Source organism: Trachypithecus francoisi, unplaced genomic scaffold (genome assembly GCF_009764315.1).
Source record: "Trachypithecus francoisi isolate TF-2019V2 unplaced genomic scaffold, Tfra_2.0 Lachesis_group17, whole genome shotgun sequence".
In the NCBI taxonomy this organism is placed as follows: domain Eukaryota; kingdom Metazoa; phylum Chordata; class Mammalia; order Primates; family Cercopithecidae; genus Trachypithecus; species Trachypithecus francoisi.
Genome location: NW_022681462.1, coordinates 39,439,035 through 39,465,952, shown reverse-complemented (window position 1 = coordinate 39,465,952; position 26,918 = coordinate 39,439,035). Strand labels below are relative to the sequence as shown.

The 26,918-nt window shown below is 39.4% G+C and overlaps 1 protein-coding gene across 1 annotated transcript; it reads right to left on the bottom strand.

Moving 5' to 3' along the window:
• LOC117062908 (ankyrin repeat domain-containing protein 36B-like) lies at positions 1 to 26,918 on the bottom strand. Its single transcript, XM_033176773.1, has 5 exons — positions 26,368 to 26,918; positions 21,536 to 21,642; positions 19,593 to 19,727; positions 16,787 to 16,859; positions 1 to 489 (listed from the first exon to the last, which is right to left on the bottom strand). Exons 1-4 carry the CDS (start codon positions 26,473 to 26,475, stop codon positions 16,844 to 16,846), a joined length of 366 nt encoding a protein of 121 aa, XP_033032664.1. The 5' UTR covers positions 26,476 to 26,918; the 3' UTR covers positions 1 to 489; positions 16,787 to 16,843.

Here is a 26,918-nt window from a genome sequence, read left to right as displayed (position 1 = left end):
GTATTAGGGAGAATGAATGGACCTGGGGGACAAAAACTAAGTTGTAAATGATTCTCTTTGGAATTGAATGAGCCTGAGAGACAGACATTATCTTGTGAAAAGGTCTAACCAGGTATGGGATTTCAGGGAATGAATGGAAAGCAATTGCTGTCTGTGGTGGATCCAGTCTTTAGACAGAGAAGTGAAAAGCCTCACCCAGCATCTGCTTGTCTCCAAAATATTCATCATACTAAAGTGCCATATCTTGGGGTAAAATTAATTTGTTTTGTTTTTAAAGGTAAAACAGTGGAGAGTTAAGATTTCTTTCCTTTGAGCAAAACTTGCAGAAGTAATGACCTAAGGATATTCACCAAACTCACATTTCCAGGCACAGGCTGGCTTCAGGCCAATGCTTCCCAGCTTTGGGGTGTGGACTTGCATTCCAGGAGCTGCCTTGCAAGTTTGGTTCCATGGTCCAGTGCATTTAGGAACTGCTGCCCACTGTGTCCTCTTTTGAAGATTCATGAAACCCATGAAAAGATGTTCAAAACAATTAGTCATTAGGGAAACACAAATCAAAACCACAATAGATAATTTTACACCCACTGAGATGGTTGTAGTAAAAAAGACAGACAATAATAAGGGATGGCAAGAATGCAGGGAAATTGGAACTCATGTACATTGCTGGTAGAAATGTAAAATCATGCAGTTGCTTTGGAAAAGAGTCTGGCAGTTCCTCTGAAAGCTAAATGCAGAATTACTACATGACCCAGCAATTCCACTCCTCTGTATAGACCCAAGAGAACTGAAAACATATGGTCAAATAAAACTTGTTCATGAATGTTTATAAGAATGTTTTTTATAATAGCCAAAAAGTAGAAACAACCCAAATGTCCATCGGTGCATACATGCAATAATGTGGATGAACCTTGAAAACATTAAGTTAAAAGAAAGAAGCCGGTCACAAAAGGTCACACAGTAAATGATTCCATCTATATGAGATGTCCAGAATAGGCAAATCTATAGAGGCGGGAGGTAAATTATTGGTTTTCAGGGGCTAGGAAGGAAGGGGACGGGAATGGCTGCAAATAGCATGAGGTGTTTTGGGTGGTGATGGAAATGTTCTGCAGTGATATTGGGATGGCTGCACAACTCTATACTAAAAGCCACAAACTGTTTACTTAAAGTGGGTGAATTTTATACTATACAAATTATATCTCAATACAGATTTCTTTAAGTCTTCAAGAAACCCTCTGGTAAAGAAATTAGCCTAACCCAGCCCTGAACTCATCTGACCATCAAAGCTTTTCCTCACATTGACACCCTGAGAAACTGGTGTTCTGAAGAGTATGTTTTAGGAAAAACTGCTTTAGACAATAGGAGTTTGGCAAGAGGAACTTTGTTTCTGTGAACACATATTTGGCATGTCAGAGTACACCCTTTTATATATTCTATGTGTCTATGTCTTGTCTTCTTGGTGGCTTTATAAGCATTTTGGGGAGGGAAAGTATGATTTTGTCTCTTTGAATTCCTACTTCTCACCACCCATAATGTGGTGCACACATAAATATCTGTAAATATGCAGTTAGAACTTTGCATCACTAACGAGTTAATTAAACTAGTCAACAAAGCAAAAAATACGCATAAAGTGCCTTCAAGTGCCAGGCATAGTTTTTGGCACTGGGGATACAAAAATGAGGGAGCTTATGGTCTAGTCTGAGACCGGGCCAGGAGCTGTGCAGTAGAGGCACCTCTCCCTGGGGTGTCTGAAATCATGTACCAGGATATGACCCTTTTAAACCGTGCCCGTGGTCTCACTGCTGTGGCAGCGGTGGTGATGTCAATGTTTGCTCTTCTCAGGCTCCCTCCATGCCACTGAAAACATGGAAATGCTTTTACCTGTCCAGAAGGAGGGGCAGCTGAAAGAAGGAGGGAAGAGAGTGGTCCTGTGCAGGCACAGTCTGTTTGGAACCTTCTGTGCCTGCACTGGACCACCCTCTTCCCTCCTTCCTCCTTCCTTCAGTTGCCCCTCCTTCTGGATGGGTAAAAGCTTCTCCCATCTCCTCCTGGAGTTTCTCATAGCTATAGGCTTCCATGTTCCCAACCTCTATTATTCAGAGGAGTTCAGCTCAGCCACATCTGTGCCAGAGCTTTGACGCCCCACCTATCAGCCACACAAAGGGCCCTGACATGAATAAGGCCTCCCTCACTGAGGATCCTTAATTTTTTTAAATAATTACGCCTCTGCCATAAAGTCAGTGTCCTGGCTGCCAGTCACCAGGCAGAACCGACTAGACTTCTCCAAAATAGATACTGGGGCCTCCTTCCTCAACCATGGTCAAGACCTAAGCTTCCTTCTCAAAGGCAGGCCTGGGTTTTATGGCAAGAAATGTTTCCTATGTGCAAAGTGCTCTGGGGAAGGGCTGAGTGTGGAGGGCCGTGAGTGCAGGTCTTTAGAAAAACTGAGCCACTTTTTCTTGCAGTTTAAGAAGAAAACAGCCAGCTGTTCCCTCCTTGTAATAAATGCCCCGCATAGTTGAAGACAGTAGTAGGTCGTTCTTGAGCTTTCTCATCTCCAAACTAAACAACGGTGGCCCCTGTAACCTTTCCTTGGCAAATTGTAAAGTTAATATGCAGAGGAAAAGCAGAACAAAACCATCTGATGGGGAGGGCTCCTATCTCTAACCAAGTGTCTGTTTTCAAACGCGGTCTGTACTCGAGCCTTTAATTACATGTAAATTCAGTAGCTTCAAGTGTCTGAGCCAGTGGGAGACCAGGTGCTGCTCATCAGGCCCCTTGGATGTGCTCATGCTGCAAGGCTGGGTGATAACGCTTGGCAGAGGCTAGGATTTCTTCTCTTCACATTCATTTTGGGGCATGAAAATGGCCATCTGTGAGTGACCCAGGAGCACAGTCAGCTGATGCTTCCTGCCCAGATCCCCTGAGAGTAGGATGGGCTCCAAGAGCCTCCAGAGAGCTGGCAGCCTGCTGGGAAGGCTGCCCTTGGCCTCCACAGAAGCCAGCAAGAGTGGCTTCCAGATGTCCCTGGTGGAGGCTGGTAGCCTTATCCTGCAGCCAGTGACTTCCAGATGTCCCTGGTGGAGGCTGGTAGCCTCATCCTGCAGCCAGTGGCTTCCAGGGGAGGCTTCCTGATGCTGCTAACTCAGAGACAGCTGCCCTGCTGAGCACCTGCCCTCAGTGGGGGTGTTCTGATCACATCAAGTTTCTTCCCATGGTTCTTTCCAAGCTCCTTTTTCACGTTTGCAGTGTGTTATCTTGGTGATACAGACAAGAGGCAAGGAAATAACTGGGTAGAGAGCCCTTAAATTTGTGGTCCTTGAAGCTATTGTAAAGGTAAGACTTTTTTTTCTCCCCAAGTCCTACCTATCCTGAATTTTCAAGTTGGCAGTGTCTCTAATAATCTCTCCTCCTGTTCTTTGAGATAATCTCCCTCAATCTCCACTCTCCAACGTGGCACCCGTAAAGTCTCTTCCAGGGATCTGGGGCTGCATTCCAGGTCCTTTGCTCTGAGCTATCTGAGGCCTCAGACTGTCGTAGTAAATCAAATGGCAGGGATCTTCTCCAACATCATCCTTCTTCCATCTGCTTTCCTATGAGGACTGCAATTCAATGTGTTTGTAGAGGACTCGCTGCCTGCAGGGTCTCAAGGGAATTTCCAATTTGATGCAGGGAAAGAAGGGAGAGGGAGACTAAAATTTGGTTGATGGTCACCATGTGCCAGGTGCTCCCAACACAGTCTCAAACTCATGACATCTCCCAGCCAATGGATTCACCCCCTTAACCAGTTCCGCCTGGAGCTCCATCTCCCAGACAAGCAAAGGCCATGTTGGGGGGCTTTGGACTCAGCTGCCTGCCGTTCCATCTCAGATGTTATCATGGGAAAGATGTTTAACCTCTTTGAGCCTCAGTTCCCTCACATGTAAAATGGACCTACAAGTTTCTCACATAGGGTTGCCCTGGGGCCAGGATTGCCAGATAAAATATAGGATGCCTGTATGGGACATACTTATACTAAATAGGTTCCCCAAATTGTTATAGCTCTAAAATATTATGGCTTCAAATCAAATGTCTGACCCTTATATGACAGAGCAAAAACCACAAACACAAAGAAGTAATAGGGTCAAGAGAAAAGAGCGTGCACCTGGAGAGCAGACATCCAGGAACACCACCTCTGCTCTGTGTAAGCCAGGCTGCCACTCTGATAATTAAATGATGCTGTGCCTTGCTGACTCCTCTGTGCCATAGGGACCTGAAGAAAGGCCCTACTCCCTCACATGGCATAACTAAGTACTTTGAAAACATTTAAAGCATGAAAACTGTATGTTTTACGCTCTATCCAGGATGGGCCAGGAGCAGTGGCTCACACCTGTAATCCCAGCACTTTGGGAGGCTGAGGCGGGCAGATCACTTGAGGTCAGGAGTTCAAGACCAGCCTGGCCAATATGGCAAAATCGCTGTTTCTACTAAAAATACAAAAATTAGCTGGGTGTGGTGGCAGGCTTCTATAATTTCAGCTCCTTGGGAGGCTGAGGCAGGAGAATTGCTTGAACCTGGGAGGCAGAGGTCGCAGTGAGTTGAGATCGCACCACTGCACTCCAGCCTGGGTGACAGAGAAAGACTCCATCTCAAAAGAAATAAATACATAAATACCCAGGATGTGTGTAGTGATATGCCAGTAAGTTCACAGAGTGTCACTTTTCATCCCTCCCTCCTGCACCAAAAAGCAAACTCATCCATCTAAGAGCACTCAAGACTGTATGAAACCTTTACAGAAAAATCTAGCCTGTTCCTTCTAATCAGCAGTACTGCACTGAAACCATCATGGATATTGGCATCTTGTTCTCTTTCTGAAGACCTCCAGGGAGGCAGATTCTACAAACAGCCTTGGCAGCTGATGTGCTAGCACAATGTACGATAAACTTATACAGTCAGAGCCAAGGAGGGCCTCCAGAATGCAGTCCAGCATGGTGTGCACTCATGGAGCCCTGACATATGGCTAAGGAGCATTGTGAAAACTCAAGACATCCCTCTCATCACTCCTCTTCCTTTTAATTGCAATTGACCCTTCAGAAATCAAGTACATTAAGGGGGAGGGAAAAGAAGAATTTATGCCAGTAAGACAGATTCTGAAGAATGCAAAACGAAACAATACCAAACACACAGAAATAGAACACTTTAGGCAGAAAGAAGGGGATGAAGAGATAGAGGGAAACATTTTTCCTCCCAGTACATAGTAGGTCCTCAATAAACATTTGTTAAATGAATGCATTCTTAGAAAGGACAGTCTCCTTATCCATATTAATGAGAAATGTTTTCTTGATACACTATTTGGAAGTGACCATACTACAGCTGATTTAATGGTAAAGCCATCAAGTCAGCATTTCATCCTTCTACCTGGGTACTGGCTCCAAGAATCTGTTCTCTATCAACACAGCAAGACTCTTGACTTAGAGTGCCTCATATACACAGCAGGAATAAAAAGAGAGGAGAAATAGAGAATGAAACTCAGCCTAACCTTCCTTATCTAGCCCTTTTCTAATTCATCCAGGTACCTTTTCCAATTCTTCACAAAGACACCATGTAAGTTTTCAGAAGATTTAGCTGGGTCACACCTCTAGGTTTCCAGGATTTGAAGAGCTATATCAATATAGAGACCAGTTTCTGGACCCTGAACAGCAAATCCAAAATCACTCTAAACTGGTGATTGTCAACCAGGATGGTTTTGCTCCTAGAGGACATTTGGCACCACCTAGAGACATATTTTTAAACTGTCACAATTAGCAGTTCTTATTGGCACTTAGTGGGTAGGGGCCAGGGATGCTGCTAAAGTGCCTGCAGGACAGTGGCCCACAACAAAGAATCATCTCAGTATCTCAGCAAAGAATCATGTCAATAATGCCACAATTGAGAAGCGCTGTGCTAGATTCAAATCTCTTCTACAGTGTCTTCTCAGACCAAAGTCTTACCGGTGACAACTTATAGTAACCTACCTGCTTTGGTGTCCACACCTTAATATACCAAGTCAACAGATCCACCAAATTCGGTACAACAGATGTACCAAATGCCTGTAGCTGTCTACCAGGCATGCAAGCAAGGAAAAAGCAACAACTTTCCTCCAAATAAAACCATAGAAGTTAGTTAGAAAAGAAAGTGCAAAACAGAGGGTATCTTCTCAAAGAAATAAAGCAAACAAAAAATCCAGAAGGTAGCCAAGCACAGAAATGCACATAGTGTTTCTGTCATATCTGAGGAAATGAGTTAGAATTACGGATGGCTCAGGTCTCCTGGGTTCAATCTGAAGTCTTTGTTTTTTCTTTTCTTAGGGAAGCTAATGGACAAAAAATTGAGAAAGAATGGGTGGAGGCCATGTGGTTTAGTATGTTCTCTGGAACACTGTTGCGTTTCCCCCACGGAAAGACTTTACAAATGGTAGTTCAGTTCCAGGTCAGCCCAGCAGAGCTTACTGAACCACAGTCCAGCTGAGGTGCCAAAACCACGGGAGTCTAGGGATACACAAGCCCTGAGCTTTCTTGGAAGAAGGACAAAGAGATTATCTGTTTCTTCTCTCCTCAGCTCTCTAAGTCCCCTGCTCTACACCACCTCTCTCAGAGCTAAGAGTAATCCTAGAAAACCTTTAACAAGTTTTTTTGCTTTAATTTGTAAGTACATACAAATTAAAAATGTGCTCCTGAAAAAAAAAAAAAAAATCCCACCTCAGACCCATATCTCCAGGCTCTTTTCAAAGAGACAAAGTCAGAGTTTATTACATTTCTTCCAGAAATACTCTCTGCACATACTCAAACGTATGCATGCATATATCACCTTTCAAATTACAGGCAGAAATGGAAGAATTCAGTCTGTTGTGCACTTTTTTTTCAACTTATTTTAAGTTCAGAGGTACACGTGTGGAATGTGCAGGTTTGTTACATAGGTAAACGTGTGTCATGGTGGTTTGCTGTATAGATCAACCCATTACCTAGGTATTAAGCCCAGCATCTATTAGCTGTTCTTCCTGATGTTCTCCCTCCCCCGACTCCCATGACAGGCCCCAGTGTGTGTTGTTTCCCACCCATATGTCTTTGTGTTCTCATCGTTCAGCTCCCACTTATGAGAACATGAGGTATTTGGTTTTCTGTTCCTGAATTAGTTTGCTGGGGATAATGGGTTCCTGCTCCAACCACCTGCAAAGGTTATGATCTTGTTCCTTTTTATGGCTGCATAGTATTCCATGGAGTATATGTACCACATCTTCTTTATCCAGTCTATTATTGATGGGCATTTGGATTTATTCCATGTCTTTGCTATTGTGAATAGTGCTGCAATGAATGTACACGTGCACATATCTTTATAATATAATGATTTATGCTGCTTTGGGTATATACCTAGTAATGGAATTGCTGGGTCAAATGATAGTTCTGCTTCCAGATCTTTGAGGAATCACCACACTGTCTTCCACAATGGTTAAACTAACTTATACTCCCACCAACACATATAAAAGCATTCCTTTTTCTCTGAAACTTCTCCCACATCTGTTGTTTCTGGACATTTTAATAATTGCCATTCTGACTGGCATGAGATGGTATCTCATTGGGGTTTTTTATTTGCATTTCTCAAATGATCAGTGACGTTGAGCTTTTCTTCATATATTTGTTGGCTGTAAAAATGTCTTCTTTTGAGAAGTATCTGTTCATGTCCTTTGCCCATTTTTAATTTTTTTTTTTCCTTGTAAATTTGTTTAGATTCCTTGTAGACCTTGGATATTAGACGTTCATCGGGTGGAAAGATTGCAAAAATTTTTCTTCATTCTGTAGGTTGTCTGTTCACTCTGGTGATGGTTTCTATTGCTGTGTAGAAGCTCTTAAGTTTACTTAGATCCCATTTGTCCATTTTTGCTTTTGTTGCAATTGTTTTTGGTATTTTTGTCATGAACTCTTTGCCCGTGCCTATGTCCTAAATGGGATTGCCTAGATTTTCTTCTAGGGTTTTTACAGTTTTGGATTTTACATTTAAGTCTTTAATTCATCTTGAGTTGATTTTTGTATAAGGTTTAAGGAAGGGGGTTACAATTTTCCACATATGGCTAGCCAGTTCTCCCAGCACCATTTATTAAATAAGGAGTCCTTTTCCCATTGCTTGTTTGTGTCAGGATTGTTGAAGATCAGATGGTTGTAGGTGTGCAGTCTTATTTCTGAGTTCTCTATTCTGTTCATTGGTCTATGTGTTTGTTTTTATACCAGTACCATGCTGTTTTGGTTACTGTGGCTCTGTAGTATAGTTTGGAGTTGGGTAACATGATGCCTCCTGCTTTATTCCTTTTGTTAGGATTGTCTTTGCTATTTGAGACTTTTTTGTTTTGTTGTTGTTTGGTTCTGTATGAATTTTAAAATAGTCTTTTCTAATTCTATGAAGAATGTCAATGGTAGTTTAATGGGAATAGCATTGAATCTATAAATTACTTTGTGCAGTATGGTCATTTTCATGATATTGATTCTTCTTATCCATGAGCATAAAATGTTTTTCCATTTGTTTGTTTCCTCTCTGATTTCCTTGAGCAGTGGTTTGCAGTTCTCCTCAAGGAGGTCCTTCACTTCCCTTGTTATCTGTATTCCTAGGTATTTTATTCTTTGTGTGTCAATTGTGAATGGGACTTCATTTATGGTTTGGCTCTCTGATTGCCTGTTGTTGGTATAAAGGAATGCCAGCGACTTTTGCACATTGATTTTGTAAGTTGAGACTTTGCTGAAGTTGCTTATCAGCTTAAGAAGCTTTGGGGCTGAGATGATGGGGTTTTCTAAATATAGGACATGTCATCTGCAAACAGGGATAGTATGACTTCCTCTCTTCCTATTCAAATACTCTTTATTTATTTCTCTTGCCGTATTGTCCTGGCTAGAACTTCCAATACTATGTTGAATAGGAGTGGTGAGAGAAGGCATCCTTGTCTTGGTATACTTTCTTTTTACCCATAAATATACCTTACTTCTTTAATGGCTGCAGAATATCCCATGGTATGAATGTACCATTGGTATCAACATTAGGATAGTGCCTAGGAATATTTTGAAAAAGCAAAAGTTCATCTTTCTCCTCTTACTACCTCTTGTCCCTACCCCTGTCCTCCATATGGAGCTGCCTGAACCCTTCACCTTATCTCTCTTGACTGGTTTTACTCTATCCCCTTTCCCAAAGGATTCACCCTCCAAAAGCATGGACTTTCTGACTCCAACCCAAAACTCACCTTCTTTCAGAGTGGCTGGCCTGACTTATTTTATTCCGAAGGAAAGTAATTTGATTCAAACTAATTATTATATGAATTACTGCCAACTCCTTAACCCTCACATTTAGAAAGGAGATGGAGTTGAACTCATCATTGGAATTCCAGAGAGCAATGATTGATTAAAAAAAAAAAAAACAGAACAGAAGCTGTCGAGAGCATAAAATTTGGGGTTGGGTTCAGCCATACTGGCTATTATGTCAGAAAATCTAGGCACAGAGAACTACCTCTAACTGATGATATTTTGGTCAATTTCTTCATTTCTTCTAGCTAAAAGTCCAATTATTTTCCAAAAGCTCTAGTGTTTTCCACAATACTCTTAGTAAGGGACCTGGAAAGATCAGGCCAGTTGTCTATAGGTATAGGCCATTCATAAATGGGTATCCATAACATATGGATGCACCGTTCTGAGATTGGCCACCAACCAACTGAGAAAGAGTATGCCAGGGTGTGCCCAAGATGGCCGAATAGGAACAGCTCCAGCCTCCAGCTCCCAGTGTGAGTGACAGAGAAGATGGATGATTTTTGCATTTTCAACTGAGGTACCGGGTTCATCTCACTGGGTCGTGTCGGACAGTTGGCACTGGTCTGCGGGTGCAGCCCGACCAGCAAGAGCTGAAGCAGGGCGAGGCATCGCCTAACCTGGGAAGCGCAAGGGGGAAGGGAATTCCTTTTCCTAGTCAAAGGAAATTGAGACACACAACACCTGGAAAATCGGGTAACTCCCACCCTAATACTGCACTTTACCAAGGGTCTTAGCAAATGGCACATCAGGAGATTATATCTCACACCTGGCCCAGAGGATCCCACACCCATGGAGCCTCCCTCATTGCTAGCACAGCAGTCTGAGATCTAACTGCAAGGCAGCAGCGAGGCTGGTGGAGGGGTGCCCACCATTGCTGAGGCGTAAGTAAACAAAGCTGCTGGGAAGCTCAAATTCGGTGGAGCCCACCACAGCTCAAGGAGGCCGGCCTGCCTCTGTAGACTCCTCCTCTGGGGACAGGTCATAGCTAAACAAAAAGCAGCAGAAACCTCAGCAGAGGTAAATGCCCCCGTCTGACAGCTTTGAAGAGAGCAGTGGATCTCCCAGCATGGAGGTTGAGATCTGAGAACAGACAGACTGCCAGCTCAAGTGGGTCCCTGATCCCTGAGTAGCCTAACTGGAACACATCCCCCACTAGGTGCAGACTGACACCTTACATGGCGGGGTACACCCCTGTGATGAAGCTTCCAGAGCAAGAATCAGACAGCAACACTCGCTGTTCAGCAGTATTCTATCTTCTCCAGCCTCTGCTGCTGATACCCAGGCAAACAGAGTCTGGAGTGGACCTCAAGCAAACTCCAACAAACCTACAGCTGAGGGTCCTGATTGTTAGAAGGAAAACTAACAAACAGAAAGGACACCCACACCAAAACCCCATCAGTACGTCACCATCATCAAAGACTAAAGGCAGATAAAACCACAAAGTTGGGAAAAAGCAGTGCAGAAAAGCTGGAAATTCAAAAAATCAGAGCGCATCTCCCCCTCTAAAGGAACGCCGCTCATTGCCAGCAACGGAACAAAGCTGGATGGAGAATGACTTTGACGAGTCGAGAGAAGAAGGGTTCAGTCGATCAAACTTCTCAGAGCTAAAGGAGGAACTAGGTAACTAGCGCAAAGAAACTAAAAACCTTGAAAAAAGATTTGACGAGTGGCTAACTAGAATAACCAATGTACAGAAGTCGTTAAAAAAACTGATAGAGATTAAAACCATAACACGAGAACTATGTGACAAATGCACAAGCTTCAGTAACCGACTCAATCATCTGGAAGAAAGAGTATCAGTGATCAAAGATCAAATGAAAGAAATGAAGTGAGAAGTGTAGAGAAAAAAGAGTAAAAAGAAATGAACAAAGCCTCCAAGAAATATGGGATTATGTGAAAAGACCAAATCTACGTCTGATTGGTGTGCCTGAAAGTGATGGAGAAAATGGAACCAAGTTGGAAAACACTCTTCAGGATGTCATCCAGGAGAAATTCCCCAACATAGTAAGGTAGGCCAACATTCAAATTAAGGAAATACAGAGAATGCCACAAAGATACTCCTCGAAAAGAGCAACTCCAAGACACATAATTGTCAGATTCACCAAAGTTGAAATGAAGGAAAAAATGTTAAGGGCAGCCAGAGAGAAAGGCCAGGTTACATACAAAGGGAAGCCCATCAGACTAACAGCAGATGTCTCGGCAGAAACTCTCCAAGTCAGAAGAGAGTGGGGGCCAATATTCAACATTTTTAAAGAAAAGAATTTTCAACCCAGAATTTCATATCCAGCCAAACTAAGTTTCATAAGTGAAGGAGAAATAAAATCCTTTACAGACAAGCAAATGCTTAGAGATTTTGTCACCACCAGGCCTACCCTACAAAAGATCTTGAAGGAAGCACTAAACATGGAAAGGAACAACAGGTACCAGCCATTGCAAAAACATGCCAAAATGTAAAGTCCATTGATGCTAGGAAGAAACTGCATCAACTAGCGAGCAAAATAACCAGTTAATATCATAATGACAGGATCAAGTTCACATATAACAATATTAACCTTAAATGTAAATGGACTAAATGGTCCAATTAAAAGACAAAGACTGGCAAATTGGATAAAGAGTTAAGACCCATCAGTTTGCTATATTCAGGAGACCCACCTCACATGCAGAGATACGCATAGGCTCAAAATAAAGGGATGGAGGAAGATCTACCAAGCAAATGGAAAACAAAAAAAAGCAGGGGGTGCAATCCTAGTCTCTGATAAAACAGGCTTTAAACCATCAAAGATCAAAAGAGACAAAGAAGGCCATTACATAATGGTAAAGGGATCAATCCATCAGGAAGAGCTAATTATCCTAAATATATATGCACCCAATACAGAAGCACCCAGATTCATAAAGCAAGTCCTTAGAGACTTACAAAGAGACTTAGACTCCCATACAATAATAATGGGAGACTTCAACACCCCACTGTCAACATTAGACAGATCAACGAGACAGAAAATCAAAAAGGATATCCAGGAATTGAACTAAACTCTGCACCAAATGGACATAATAGACATCTACAGAACTCTCCACCCCAAATCAACAGAATATACATTCTTCTCAGCACCACATCGCACTTATTCCAAAATTGACCACATAGTTGGAAGTAAAGCACTCCTCAGCAAATGTAAAAGAATGGAAATTATAACAAAATGTTGCTCAGACCACAGTGCAATCAAAGTAGAACTCAGGACTAAGAAACTCAATCAAAACCACTCAACTACATGGAAACTGAACAACCTGCTCCTGAAGGACTACTGGGTACATAACAAAATGAAGGCAGAAACAAAGATGTTCTTTGAAACCAATGAGAACAAAGATACAACATACCAGAATCTCTGGGACACATTTAAAGCAGTGTGTAGAGGGAAATTTATAGCACTAAATGCCCATAAGAGAAAGCAGGAAAGATCTAAAATTGACACCCTAGCATCACAATTAAAGGAACTAGAGAAGCAAGAGCAAAGACATTCAAAAGCTAGCAGAAGGCAAGAAATAACTAAGATCAGAGCAGATTTGAAGGAAACAGAGACACAAAAAACCCTCCAAAAAATCAGTGAATCCAGGAGCTGGTTTTTTTAAAAAGATCAACAAAATTGTAGACCGCTAGCAAGACTAATAAAGAAGAAAAGAGAGAAGAATCAGATATATGCAATAAAAAATGATAAAGGGGATATCACCACCGACCCCACAGAAATACAAACTACTATCAGAGAATACTATAAACACCTCTATGCAAATAAACTAGAAAACCTAGAAGAAATGGATAATTTCCTGGACACTTACACTCTCCCAAGACTAAAGCAGGAAGAAGTTGAATCCCTGAATAGACCAATAGCAGGCTCTGAAATTGAGGCAATAATTAATAGCCTACCAACCAAAAAAAGTCCAGGACTAGACGGATTCACAGCCGAATTCTACCAGAGGTACAAGGAGGAGTTGCTACCATTCCTTCTGAAACTATTCCAATCAACAGAAAAAGAGAGAATTCTCCCTAACTCATTTTACGAGGCCGACATCATCCTGATACCAAAGCCTGACAGAGATACAACAAAAAAAGATAATTTTAGACTAATATCCCTGATGAACATCGATGCAAAAATCCTCAATAAAATACTGGTCAACCGAATCCAGCAGCACATCAAAAAGATTATCCACCATGATCAAGTGGGCTTCATCCCTGGGATGCAAGGCTGGTTCAACATATGCAAATCAATAATTGCAATCCAGTATATAAACAGAACCAAAGATAAAAACCACATGATTCAGGAGATCAAGACCATCCTGGTTAACACGGTGAAACCCCGTCTCTACTAAAAAATACAAAAAACTAGCCGGGCGAGGTGGCGGGCGCCTGTAGTCCCAGCTACTCGGGAGGCTGAGGCAGGAGAATGGCATAAACCCGGGAGGCGGAGCTTGCAGTGAGCTGAGATCCGGCCACTGCACTCCAGCCCGGGCGACAGAGCGAGACTCCGTCTCAAAAAAAAAAAAAAAAAAAAAAAAAAAACCACATGATTATCTCAATAGATGCAGAAAAGGCCTTTGACAAAATTCAACATTCCTTCATGCTAAAAACTCTCAATAAATTCGGTATTGATGGAACGTATCTCAAGATAATAAGAGCTATTTATGACAAACCCACAGCCAATATCCTACTGAATGGGCAAAAACTGGAAGCATTCCTTTTGAAAACTGGCACAAGACAGGGATGCCCTCTCTCACCACTCCTATTCAACATAGTGTTGGAAGTTCTGGCTAAGGCAATCAGGCAAGAGAAAGAAATCAAGGGTATTCAGTTAGGAAAAGAAGAAGTCAAATTGTCCCTGTTTGCAGATGACATGATTGTATATTTAGAGAACCCCATTGTCTCAGCCCAAAATCTCCTTAAGCTGATTAGCAACTTAGCAAAGGCTCAGGATACAAAATTAATGTGCAAAAATCACAAGCATTCTTATACACCCTTAACAGACAAACAGAGAGCCAAATCCTGAATGAACTCATTCACAATAGCTTCAAAGAGAATAAAATACCTAGGAATCCAACTTACAAGGGATGTAAAGGACCTCTTCAAGGAGAACTACAAAATCACTGTGCAGTGAAATAAAAGAGGACACAAACAAATGGAAGAACATACCATGCTCATGGATAGGAAGAATCAATATTGTGAAAATGGCCATATTGCCCAAGGTAATTTATGGATTCAATGCCATCCCCATTAAGCTACCAATTACTTTTTTCACAGAATTGGAAAAAACTGCTTTAAAGTTCATATGGAACCAAAAAAGACCCTGGATTGCCAAGACAATCCTAAGCCAAAAGAACAAAGCTGGAAGCATCACGCTACCTGACTTCAAACTCTACTACAAGGCTACAGTAACCAAAACAGCATGGTACTGGTACCAAAACAGAGATATAGACCAATGGAACAGAACAGAGCCCTCAGAAATAATACCACACATCTACAGCCATCTGATCTTTGACAAAGCTGACAAAAACAAGAAATGGGGAAAGGATTCCCTATTTAATAAATGGTGCTGGGAAAATTGGCTAGCCATAAGTAGAAAGCTGAAACTGGATCCTTTCCTTATTCCTTATACGAAAATTAATTCAAGATGGATTAGAGACGTAAATGTTAGACCTAAAACCATAAAAACCCTAGAAGAAAACCTAGGTAATACCATTCAGGACATAGGCATGGGCAAGGACTTCATGTCTAAAACACCAAAAGCAATGGCAACAAAAGCCAAAATTGACAAATGGGATCTAATTAAACTATAGAGCTTCTGCACAGCAAAAGAAACTACCATCAGAGTGAACAGACAACCTACAGAATGGGAGAACATTTTTGCAATCTACTCATCTGACAAAGGGCTAATATCCAGAACCTATAAAGAACTCAATCAAACTGACAAGAAAAAAACAAACAATCCCATCGAAAAGTGGGCAAAGGATATGAACAGACACTTCTCAAAAGAAAACATTCATACAGCCAACAGACACATGAAAAAATACTCATCATCACTCGCCATTGGAGAAATGCAACTCAAAACCACAATGAGATACCATGTCACACCAGTTAGCATGGCAATCATTAAAGAATCAAGAAACAACAGGTGCTGGAGATTATGTGGAGAAATAGGAACACTTTTACACTGTTGGTGGGACTGTAAACTAGTTCAACCATGGTGAAAAACAGTGTGGCGATTCCTCAAGGATCTAGAACTAGAAATACCATTTGACCCAGCCATCCCATTACTGGGGATATACCCAAAGGATTATAAGTCATGCTGCTATAAAGACACATGCACACGTATGTTTATTGCAGCACTATTCACAATAGTAAAGACTTGGAATCAACCCAAATGTCCATCAGTGACAGACTGGATTAAGAAAATGTGGCACATATACACCATGGAACAATATGCAGCCATAAAAAAGGATGAGTTTGTGTCCTTTGTAGGGACATGGATGCAGCTGGAAACCATCATTCTCAGCAAACTATCACAAGAACAGAAAACCAAATACCGCATGTTCTCACTCATAGGTGGGAATTGAACAATGAGATCACTTGGACACAGGAAGGGGAACATCACACACCGGGTCCTACTGTGGAGAGTGGGGAGGGGGGAGGGATAGCATCAGGAGATATACCTAATGTAAATGACGAGTTAATGGGTGCAGCACACCAACATGGTACATGTATAGATATGTAACAAACCTGCACGTTGTGCACATGTGCCCTAGAACTTAAAGTATAATAATAATATAAAAAAGAAGGCATAAGGGCAAGAAAAAGACCAACATTTTAAAATGAGTAAATGGAGTAAATTTACTTTATTTTATCATGGATGGGTGAATACCTTACACTAGACTGATAGTAGTTCAAGGATCAAACTACAAGGAAACTACAGCTTTAACTACTGCAAAAGCTTCCTTTCTCTAGCTTACCTTCTTGTACTCAGAATATAATATAAAATACATATAACAAACCAAATATGTATTTTCAAGAGCATGGGGATTGGCAGCACTAAATCCCATGTTGCTCAAGGGTCAACTGCAATTGTTGATTTATTTAGTAACTGCAAAGAATTTATTTTGCAAATTAAATAGAAGTTCTAATTATATAAAAAGTCTAATTCAGTATAATGTGACTATAAAGAAAACATACAACATAATAACTTAAAAATTTTTTTTCTTATTTACACAGATCATCTAGAATATTAGGAACCATAATTAAATAATAATTTTTTACAAATAATACTGAGATTATAAATTACCTACAACTCACCTTTTAAATAATTATAAAATCTAGACTACTAAGAAAGTATTTTTTAAATGTGTGCAATTTAAACAGTGATTTTTTTAAACTGCTTTTTTGTAATCAAAACATCTTTATTCTTTTTTTATCTATGGTAGTACCATCAAGAGTAATTCACTATCAGAAATCTTACCTGGATTGCTATTTACAGAAAGCTCTTCAGATTTATTTCCTCTTTTGTATTCAGAAATTATTTTGAAAATGTTCTGTATAAAAATAAATGAAATTAATATTTTAACACTATTATCAAAAATATTTACCAAATATACTAAATTATTAGAGTATCTTAAACAATATCAGGATGTTAATTATTCTCTACACTTCTCTTCTGTAAGCTCTACAAACTTCTTAGTACCTTTCTAATTAATAAAAACAGGTGAAGTACTCATGAAGTGAGCGCAGCAAACTATCTGACGTCGGCTTGACATAATGGAAAGTCACCTTCCTGGCTCTTACTGGTAGGTCCTGGTTCTATAGCCAACAGGTATTTGCTCTTAAACAAGTTGCTTCTCTTAGGCACCATGTCTTCTAGATTTTACTGTCCTCTTTCACTAGGTTGTTATATAGGTTTAATGAAGTAGTATTTTTAACATTCACAGAGAAATAGTAAAGCAGTGGAATTTGTTCCTGAACTTTATTGCTGAAACTATTCTGAAATCCCAAATCAAACCCAATGTGTAGTTTTTCATAGGTTCTAATATTCAAATGCTTCAGTTTAAGAAAAATGGTAAGTCCTAATTTTGCTTATTGTTCTAATATTTCTGGCTTATAATTCAGGGCATCTCAACTATTTCATAATTTATGAATAAATTTATTTATGAATACATTATTTCATTAAAATAGGTAACATGATTGTTCATTATTATTGAGCTCATCAGTTCCAAGGGCAGAAAATTAACAGATGTCAAGATCTGGCTTGGGCTAACACTACTACTTCTCTACAGACTCTAACTGAACATCAGATGTTTGCTAGAATGATGGTTAATCTCCATCAGTGATGTTATCTCCAACTGACATGGAAGACAAAACCCTACTTTCATGTTTTTTAAGTTCCATGAAGTAGATGAAAGTTGACATTTTCTCATTTCCAAGATACATACTAACAAAATATTTACACAACACCCCCTGTGTTACTTACCTCCATTCTCAGTTTATAGATCACTTTACACAAATGTTTTTGTACTGAAAACTCACAATTCTAATATAAGGTGCCACCCATTTTGTTTTGATTCAAACTGTTACTTAGCTAGGCAGCAAACAGTCAAGTGACCTTCCTGTGACTGCAAAATATGAAATGCTTCACCATGCTAATTTTCTCCATTCTGTTCCAATTTTAGTATTTGTGCTGCCAAAGCAAGCACAAAGCCTTACTTTTACATATGAATGCTGATAAGTCATGGATGAGGCTTAGCTCTGTTAAATCTAACACACCAACTTGAGACTCAAATAATTCTGATGAATGGCTTCCTATGAGGTAGAATCTGAAAATATTTTTAAAACTTGAGGTAGTGATGCAAGTAGCTTGAGAGATCTTCATTATTATAGAAAACAGATCACTTGAGGGGCCAATCACAAGCAGATGCCTACTACTCTAAGGAAGGATGGCATAGAAACTTCCTCTACCTGAGAAAAGGCTTACACTGTTTATTTTTAAAGTCTCAGCATACAGATCTGGTAGCAATAAAGAAAAAAAAAACTGTGATCTCTTTCTTCAACATTATTTGAATATCTCTGACAGCTTAGAACTACCCCAACTAATATTTGCTTTAAAGAGAAAAAAAAAAGGACCCAAAAAATAACTCACCATGAAGGTCTAGAAGCCCAGGTTAAAATGTAGGCTTTACATCAGGTTTTTGTTTTGTTTTGTTTTGTTTTTTTTTGAGACGGAGTCTCGCTCTGTCGCCCAGGCTGGAGTGCAGTGGCCGGATCTCAGCTCACTGCAAGCTCTGCCTCCCGGGTTTACGCCATTCTCCTGCCTCAGCCTCCTGAGTAGCTGGGACTACAGGAGCCCGCCACCTCACCCGGCTAGTTTTTTGTATTTTTTAGTAGAGACGGGGTTTCACCATGTTAGCCAGGATGGTCTTGATCTCCTGACCTCGTGATCCGCCAGTCTCGGCCTCCCAAAGTGCTGGGATTACAGGTTTGAGCCACCGCGCCCGGCCTACATCAGGTTTTGATTGTGGGTGAAAGTGTCAATTTGCTCACTATGTGCGTTGATAAAGTTAGAATATCCAGCTAACAGAGCAAGGTTCTGCTGTTTTGGAAACAATGGCTAAGCATATAAGTATGTGCAAGTGAACTAAAAAAAAATAGTGTAACTTTGAAGCCTTTTTATGGATCAACATGAAGATTAAGGGATCCCAAACAGAAAGGGCATCCTGGTGGCAAAGGTTAATCATTACCAGACTGCAGGAGCACTTTCAATGGCAAGAAAGCAGCAACAGAATCAATGAAAACAAAGCAATGATTAGAATGTCCTTTCCCCTTCTCCTTCTGACTTGTAGAAACTCATTGTCTTCCTTGGACTTAGGGAACCCCTATAGTAGATGGTCCCCAGTAAACAGCACAAGGTTTTTTGATAAGCTGGACATTTTGAGGCCCAAATAACTAATTAGAAAAATCAAAGATGTGAAACTACTTTATCCTATGCATAGGGGTTATACTTGAAATAAAATGAACAACATTGGAATCTCTAAGGAGAAAAGTCCTAAAAGTTTCAATATCAAGAATCCCACACCTACTGCTACTTATCTAGCCTTTTGCTTGATTTCTGGCTGATGAAGTTGCACAACTCTTGAAAACTTAAAAACTTGAAAATTTGTCACTTGAAAACTACTTAAACCAAACTATGAAATCTCACCTGATATATAAGATGCAATTGTTACAATTATTTTAAGCTTCAATTTAGTGTTCACTGGCCTTTTTATGTAAAGACTTACACTTTATTCTGAGTCTCGATCGCATAATCTTCTGCAGTCGTTCCATATGCATCTCGAGAAAACACATCAATATTATGCTGCAGAAGAAGAATGACTATATCTTTTTCTCCAAGGGTAACAGCAAGTATGAGGGATCTAAAATAACAGAGAGGTAATTAAAAACTTTAATGACATTTTAAAAGCTAAGTTTAAATACTTTATCAACTTAATATGTTGCCTGTCCATGTAGAATTAACCCAATTACATGTAGTAAGAAACAAGCATCTTGGGTGCTCAAGGGTTTATCTTTGTAAATTACCACAAAGGTTAAAAGCAAGGAACAAAAAGGAAGCCTCTTGTCCCACTGTGGTATGACATAAAGTTGCTAACTTAAAGTCCTTTGATGGGCAAGAAACTATGCTCAGGCCACCTATCTACAGTAGGCAAATTTAAGTGAAAAATTATTCATTTCTTCCCTAGTCTAATATTATATATTATAATGCAAAATCAGCTAAGGGGTCAGATAAGAGCTATCTGCAGGCTTGAAACAATAATATTAACAGGAATGCTAATAGTAGTAGTCATGGCTTCAGTTAATGATGCTTATAAGCATGTGCTAGGCATTCAACACCATATATATATGGAGGATAATAATGTATCCTTCAAGGATGGTTGTGTACAAGTAACATCATATATATAATATATAGTATATTTCAAGAATTCCTTAGGTTCTTGAAAAATTCAAGGATCAGGCTATAGTAGATGGTAATATTATATATATTATCTATAAAATATATAATTCATATTGTATATTATATATTATCTACAAATATATATTATATATAATATATTATATATGATGTTACTTACATTATAGACTTACATACACATTACAATGTGTGTGTGTGTGTGTATATATATATGAGCACATACTTATATGCTCAGCCATTGTTTCCAAAACATCAGCACCTTGCTCTGTTAGCTATACATTCTAACATTATATATATATAATGTTACTTACACACAGCCACCCTTGAAGGATATATTATTACCCTCCTTTTCACAGAAGAAAACATGCTTGGTGATAAGTAATGTTATCAAGGTCACACATCTAGCAAGTATGAAAGCTGGGGATTAAACCCAGTCCTGTGTGAACCTAAAGCTTGTCTTCATTAAAGTTTTATCCGTTTAAAGTTATCTTTTCTCCCTCTCCCCATATCAATTAAAAACAACATCAAGGCCTGGCGCGGTGGCTCAAGCTTGTAATCCCAGCACTTTGGGAGGCCGAGACGGGCGGATCACGAGCTCAGGAGATCGAGACCATCCTGGCTAACACCGTGAAACCCCGTCTCTACTAAAAAATACAAAAAAAACCTAGCCGGGTGAGGTGGCGGGCGCCTGTAGTCCCAGCTACTGGGAGGCTGAGGCAGGAGAATGGCATAAACCCGGGAGGCGGAGCTTGCAGTGAGCTGAGAACTGGCCACTGCACTCCAGCCGGGGCGACAGAGTGAGACTCTGTCTCAAAAAAATAAAATAAAATAAATAAAATAAAATAAAATAAACAACATCAAAACACAGTAGAAATGAAAAACTAGCATGAAACCCCTTTAGCTAACATAAGATCATACAATCAAAAGCATCACATTATTACATTATAAATAACACCACATCATATTACAAATAAACATTTACTAATATACAGAGATTTCTATATATCTATATATAGCCTTTTATGTGTATAATGTTTATAGAGATGAATCCTGCTATATACTGTTCTTTATGTTACTCAGTTCAAATAGTTGTTTTTCTACCTAAGTGATGATCCGTGTTGATATTTCTCACTATATCCCAATAATTAAAAGTTAGTCTTCTTATTAATGTAATATTTCTGACTGGAGTGACTGCCACCACTCTAAAATGACACTCAGGTTTAAAAACAACACATTAAGAACTAAGGTCTGTACCTGTTAAGAAAATCAACTGCATTTACATTTGCATTGTTCTTTAATAAAAATTCCACCATGTTCACTTTTGCTCGACTCACAGCAAGTAAAAGTGGTTGATATTCATCCTGTAAAACAACAGCAACAATTTATAATCACAAAATTACATATTTATCAACTGAACTGAAAACCTTACGTAAGATCCTATGAGCTTGAATATATACTATTGAAAGGACATAAGAGGTGGTGCCTTTCTTTTCTTTTTTTTTTTTTTTTTTTTTTTGAGACGGAGTCTCGCCCTGTGGCCCAGGCTGGAGTGCAGTGGCCGGATCTCAGCTCATTGCAAGCTCCGCCTCCCGGGTTTACGCCCTTCTCCTGCCTCAGCCTCCCGAGTAGCTGGGACTACAGGCGCCTGCCACCTCGCCCGGCTAGTTTTTTTTTTTTGTGTGTATTTTTTAGTAGAGACGGGGTTTCACCGTGTTAGCCAGGATGGTCTCGATCTCCTGACCTCGTGATCCGCCCGTCTCGGCCTCCCAAAGTGCTGGGATTACAGGCTTGAGCCACCGCGCCCGGCCAACCCTTTCTTTTCACTCCTCGGCGCTTTTCTATGTTCTACTCCTTCCCCTGGAAACAGCCTTCTCTGCCTCACCACAAGAACTCTGGTCATCTCCAAAGCTCACTTGAAACATTTACCAGTTCCAAGAATCTTTGCTTCTGTCACAGCATTTAGCATGGCACATTTCAAGGATTTCATTGTTTCCCACCTGAGCCAGGAGCTTCTTGAGGGCAGGAGCTCTATTTTTTTCTCTATGTCCTCAAATTCTAAGACATAGTAATAAATGTTTCAGGTATTTTTATTAATGATTTAATTATACTTATGGAGCAGTGTTTCTTAAACTATTAATGTATTCCAAAGGATATTTACTTTACCAGAAGTTGCACATTATACCCCAAAAGAAAGACTCCATGATCACCCATGTTTGAAAAATGTTACAAAACTGTGCATTACGTGTCCAGTATTTGAGAAATCTTTTGAACTTCACCTGATCCCTATTTGTAAATACTTATTATGGAGAAGATTAACATCTGAGAAATGAGAGTTTCAGGGATACGGTTGTGAGAGCTTACCAGTAAAGGTGGAGGTTTCCTCTGGTTGACACACACTTGCCTGATTCCCTTCTATCGATGGTGTCAGAATCTCGGATGACAATGTCAGGTGCTCCTGTTCCAAATGGATCAGGAGGACCTGACATTGTCATCTGAGAATCTGACACGATTGACAGTTCATTTGAAGCCTATCTCTTTTTAATTCGGAGAGCTGAGCTCTGAATTACTAGAGATAGGATTCAAATGAACTGTCACTGCTTGTTATTAAATAGTCCATGGGTTTTTTCTAGCAATATTTTTATCTTAGCTGTCAGAAAGCTCTGTATGAAATGTTATTCTCGATTACAATCTTAGGAACCTGGTGCAAATATTTATGTAATTATAATCTTAGGATCCTGGTACATAACTCCTTTAAAAATTTGTATTCTAGTTTCCATATTAATTCTTACTTAATTTTTTTTATTTTAGGTAAAATATAAATCAGAAATAAAAATACAATGGCTTATCAATTAAAGCTCTAATAATGACCTATATGAATTATTTATAGCATAATGAAAGCCGCTAAATTACTTGCATCTTTTATTTATGTATTTATTTATTTATTTATTTATTTATTCATTCATTCATTTTTTGAGATGGAATCTCACTCTGTCGCCCAGGCTGGAGTGCAGTGGCGGTGTCTCGGCTCACTGTGAACTCCGCCCCCGGGTTCACGCCATTCTCCTGCCTCAGCCTCCGGAGTAGCTGGAACTACTGGCATGTGCCAACATACCCAGCTAATTTTTTGTATTTTTAGTAGACAGGGGGTTTCACTGTGTTAGCCAGGATGGTCTCAATCTCCTGACCTCGTGATCCGCCCGCTTCGGCCTCCTAAAGTGCTGGGATTACAGGCCTGAGCCACTGCGCAGGGCCAATTACTTGCATGTTTAGGAGGCAATGCTGAAGAGAAAAATACAATGTTGTCTACAATATGCATAAGCTATGCAACTATACTATTATTCACCTTAAAAAGCTTACATGTATTCTAATGGGAAGATGATTATTTATGGCATATATAAAGAAAAATAGTTTATAGAAACACCACCTTCTAAATTCAAAAGTTCAACCCCATTACTAAGGGATTTATATAAAATATGGACTCTATTTAAATAAATATAAAATGTCTTGAAAGCTTTGAAATATCTACTAAAATACACTATAAAACAGGGCTTGTAAAGTCATCCCTACAGAGGCAAGGGAGATGACCTGAGGAAGTGAAGTACCTAGGTGGGCACAGTAGCAGAATGGAGACCACACGCCTCATAGAAAGGGGCAACCTCTGCACAGCATCCTAAACGTGAGACAGGCTCAAGGGACACCAGATTGGATTCTTGAAGAGAAGCCTGGAATCCAGATCTGTGCGGGAGTCTCCTAAACCTTCCATGTGGAGACAATTTATAGAGGCAAACTAAACACATCTATGGGACACATTGAGACTATAGACCTTGTATTTTTATATTTGCTGTGGATATGTCTCCAAGCGATTGTATGTAAAGCAAGTGTTTTCATGTAAAATACTTCCTTTCTTTAGTTTCTGAATTTTTTTTTCCAAAACGGGTCCAAGAATGCAATAAAAATTGTTACAAAGAGTCATAATACCCACTTTAAGCACTTTTACAACATGCATGCATTTATAATTTATGTTTAATTTTCCCAGATTGTTCATCAAATGGGTAATTAGTTCATAGGACTGCTGCAACTATATTATTAAAATAACATTAAATTACTATTCCAGTTTCCATACTGTTACCTAATTTTTTTATTTTAGGTAAAATATAAATCAGAAATAACAATACAATGGCTTATCAATTAAAGCTCTAATAATGACCTATATGTATTCTCCGTATTCTTACTAACTTCATGGTTTTCAGTGTTTAAAACTGCTATCCTGATTATGCCATAGTTCTATGTACTTAACAGACATACTGAGGCAGTCCATAATAGAGATTCAGCTTTAAAAAAAGGTTTAGAATTTTTTATATCATAATTGAGAGAACCCTGCTTTTAATAATGATGTATTGACCTAATCACCAGAATGATAACAAAGAGATCCAAAGTCCTGAAAGAGTCAGTCTCTACTTATTAAAAGAGTACCCAATAGTAAATTTCTAACAGCCCTGTCAATGGCAGTGAATAAGTGATGGTGGCAAAGAAAAGGTGTTATTCTTAAGCTGATAGATACTGCAAATAATAGTCCTTTTAACTTCCCAACCACAGAAGTAGAGACAGGTAACAGTCAGGCTAATATTATTGGAAAGGAGAAATTTAAAGGAAGCAGCACCTATCATCCAACTCTTCTAGAGATTTTTTACGTTTTTGAGATATGGGAATTTACAATATACTTATCTATTCAGTGGTTCTTAACCAGCAGCCTATCAGTGTCTCAAGAAATTTGTTGTTGTTGTTGTTGTTGTCGTTGTTAGACACAGTGTCTTATTCTGTTGTTCTGGCTAGAGGCACCACCATGCCCAGCTTCAAGGAAATATTTTACAACATACATGTCCAGTAATATTTAATAGTAAATATTAGATTTACTATATTAAAATCTTCAGGGGATATCCTAGACTTAGAGATTTGCTTTTAATTTCCCCAGGTTACTGTCATGCACAATTCTAACTGCGGACTAGCACAGTTGATAATCACTTCAGTCTCATCTCTCATCCATGTGGCAAATGCCCTTTATCATTTGGGGTTTGGCCAAAAAGAGGAAAGAGCAAAAGATAGAGCCGTTCACTGAAAACTCCATTTACTTTTCCTGGGTAGGGGTAGAGAAGAGACTAGTAAACTCAAAATCCAACTTGATTTTACTATTTATAAGCTCCTTATCTCCCACCTGCCCATCAAGACATTCTGGACTTGAGAGTAGAGTTTAGATGCTTATCTAAGTGGCTGTTTCTGCCAGAATTGAATAACGTCCATTAATTCTGTGTTCTTCTCTCTGCTGAACTGTGTGCCACTTCATCGCCTCTATTCACTGCCAACCTGGTTTCTTCAGAGTCCTACCAAACCTGATCCCTAGGCAATTTTATAACTCACAAACTCTTTCCCAAAGTAAGAATAATTATCCCCAAAACTGAAGAGATCCTTGTCTAAACATATAAATAGAAAACAAACCACAAAACACACAAAAACCCTCTCCACAGTATTTTCCCTCATGACCTGATTTCCGAATTAGCTTGTGCATTTCTGATTGCTCTCCTTTTCTTCATGTCTCCCTCTTAAGCCTTTCCACAGAGGGATCACTTTCAAATGAAATCACCTTCACACACAATACTTGTCAACAGCAGCAAGAAGTACATTTATTGTGAAATGCTTTAATTTTCTTTGAAATTTAAAATAAAGTCTATTTAGAAGGGAAAATTTTACTTTCTTGTGTCACTTCACACTGATTAGAAAAAAAGTAATTTAGTGGAAAAATACTTAACTATTCCCTTTTCCAAATTCAGTGGTCATGAATTATAAATTTATTGTAATTCATTTGTTTTTATCATTATTTACCATAAGTGCATGAAGAAAAGTTGTACTCTATAATGCTTCTTTAAAAGTTCCAATATTTAAAGTAAAATCTTAGACAGTTAAGGCATTTCAAAATATTTTCATTCAAGGAATGTTTGAGCTTCCAAATATGAAAAATTGACCCTTACGTGTGTCAATGTTAAAATAAATGCATTTCAGATAGTTTGAAAATAATGTTGGTTGATCTATACCTTGCTGCATTCTTCAATATCTGTACCATAAAAAAGAAGTTTTTCTATCATGGATGTATCTTGATTATACACAGCATAGTGTACAGCAGTCCTTCCATAGAAATCCATAATATTTGGATCAGCACGATTTTTCAGTAGAAGGGTTGCACAAGCCTCCTGCCTCAGTTGTACAGCCTGTCAGTATTAGACCAAGAAACATACAAATACTGAAAAATCAAAACAAACACTCCATATGATTTACTAACTAGTTATATAGTGGTATCCAATGAGATAAGTTCATTTTATTCTATGTACTTAAACCAAATCCATCTCATGCTCAAAGAGTCAGCTACTATATACCTTGATCAGAGGTGTCCTGCATTCACGGTCGTAGAGTTTAAGCTCACATCTTCTGGACACCAGGAGAGATATGACTTCCAGTTGGCCAGTGGCACGGGCCAAATGTAGGACAGTCCTGTGAGATTGAGAGGATTTTTTAAAACAGGTAACTGTAAGCATTAATTAGCATGTTATTTCTCTGTCTTCAAAACAAATATTTAATTTTCTTGTGA

Coding starts and splice junctions, on each gene's coding strand:
- LOC117062908 (XM_033176773.1), bottom strand. CDS start 26,475: ATGGATTTCTATGGAAGGACTGCTGTACACTATGCTGTGTATAATCAA. Junction 21,643..26,367: donor ATATTGAAGAATGCAGCAAG/GTATAGATCAAC, acceptor GTTGTTTTACAG/GATGAATATCAACCACTTTT. Junction 19,728..21,535: donor GCAGTTGATTTTCTTAACAG/GTACAGACCTTA, acceptor CTGTTATTTTAG/ATCCCTCATACTTGCTGTTA.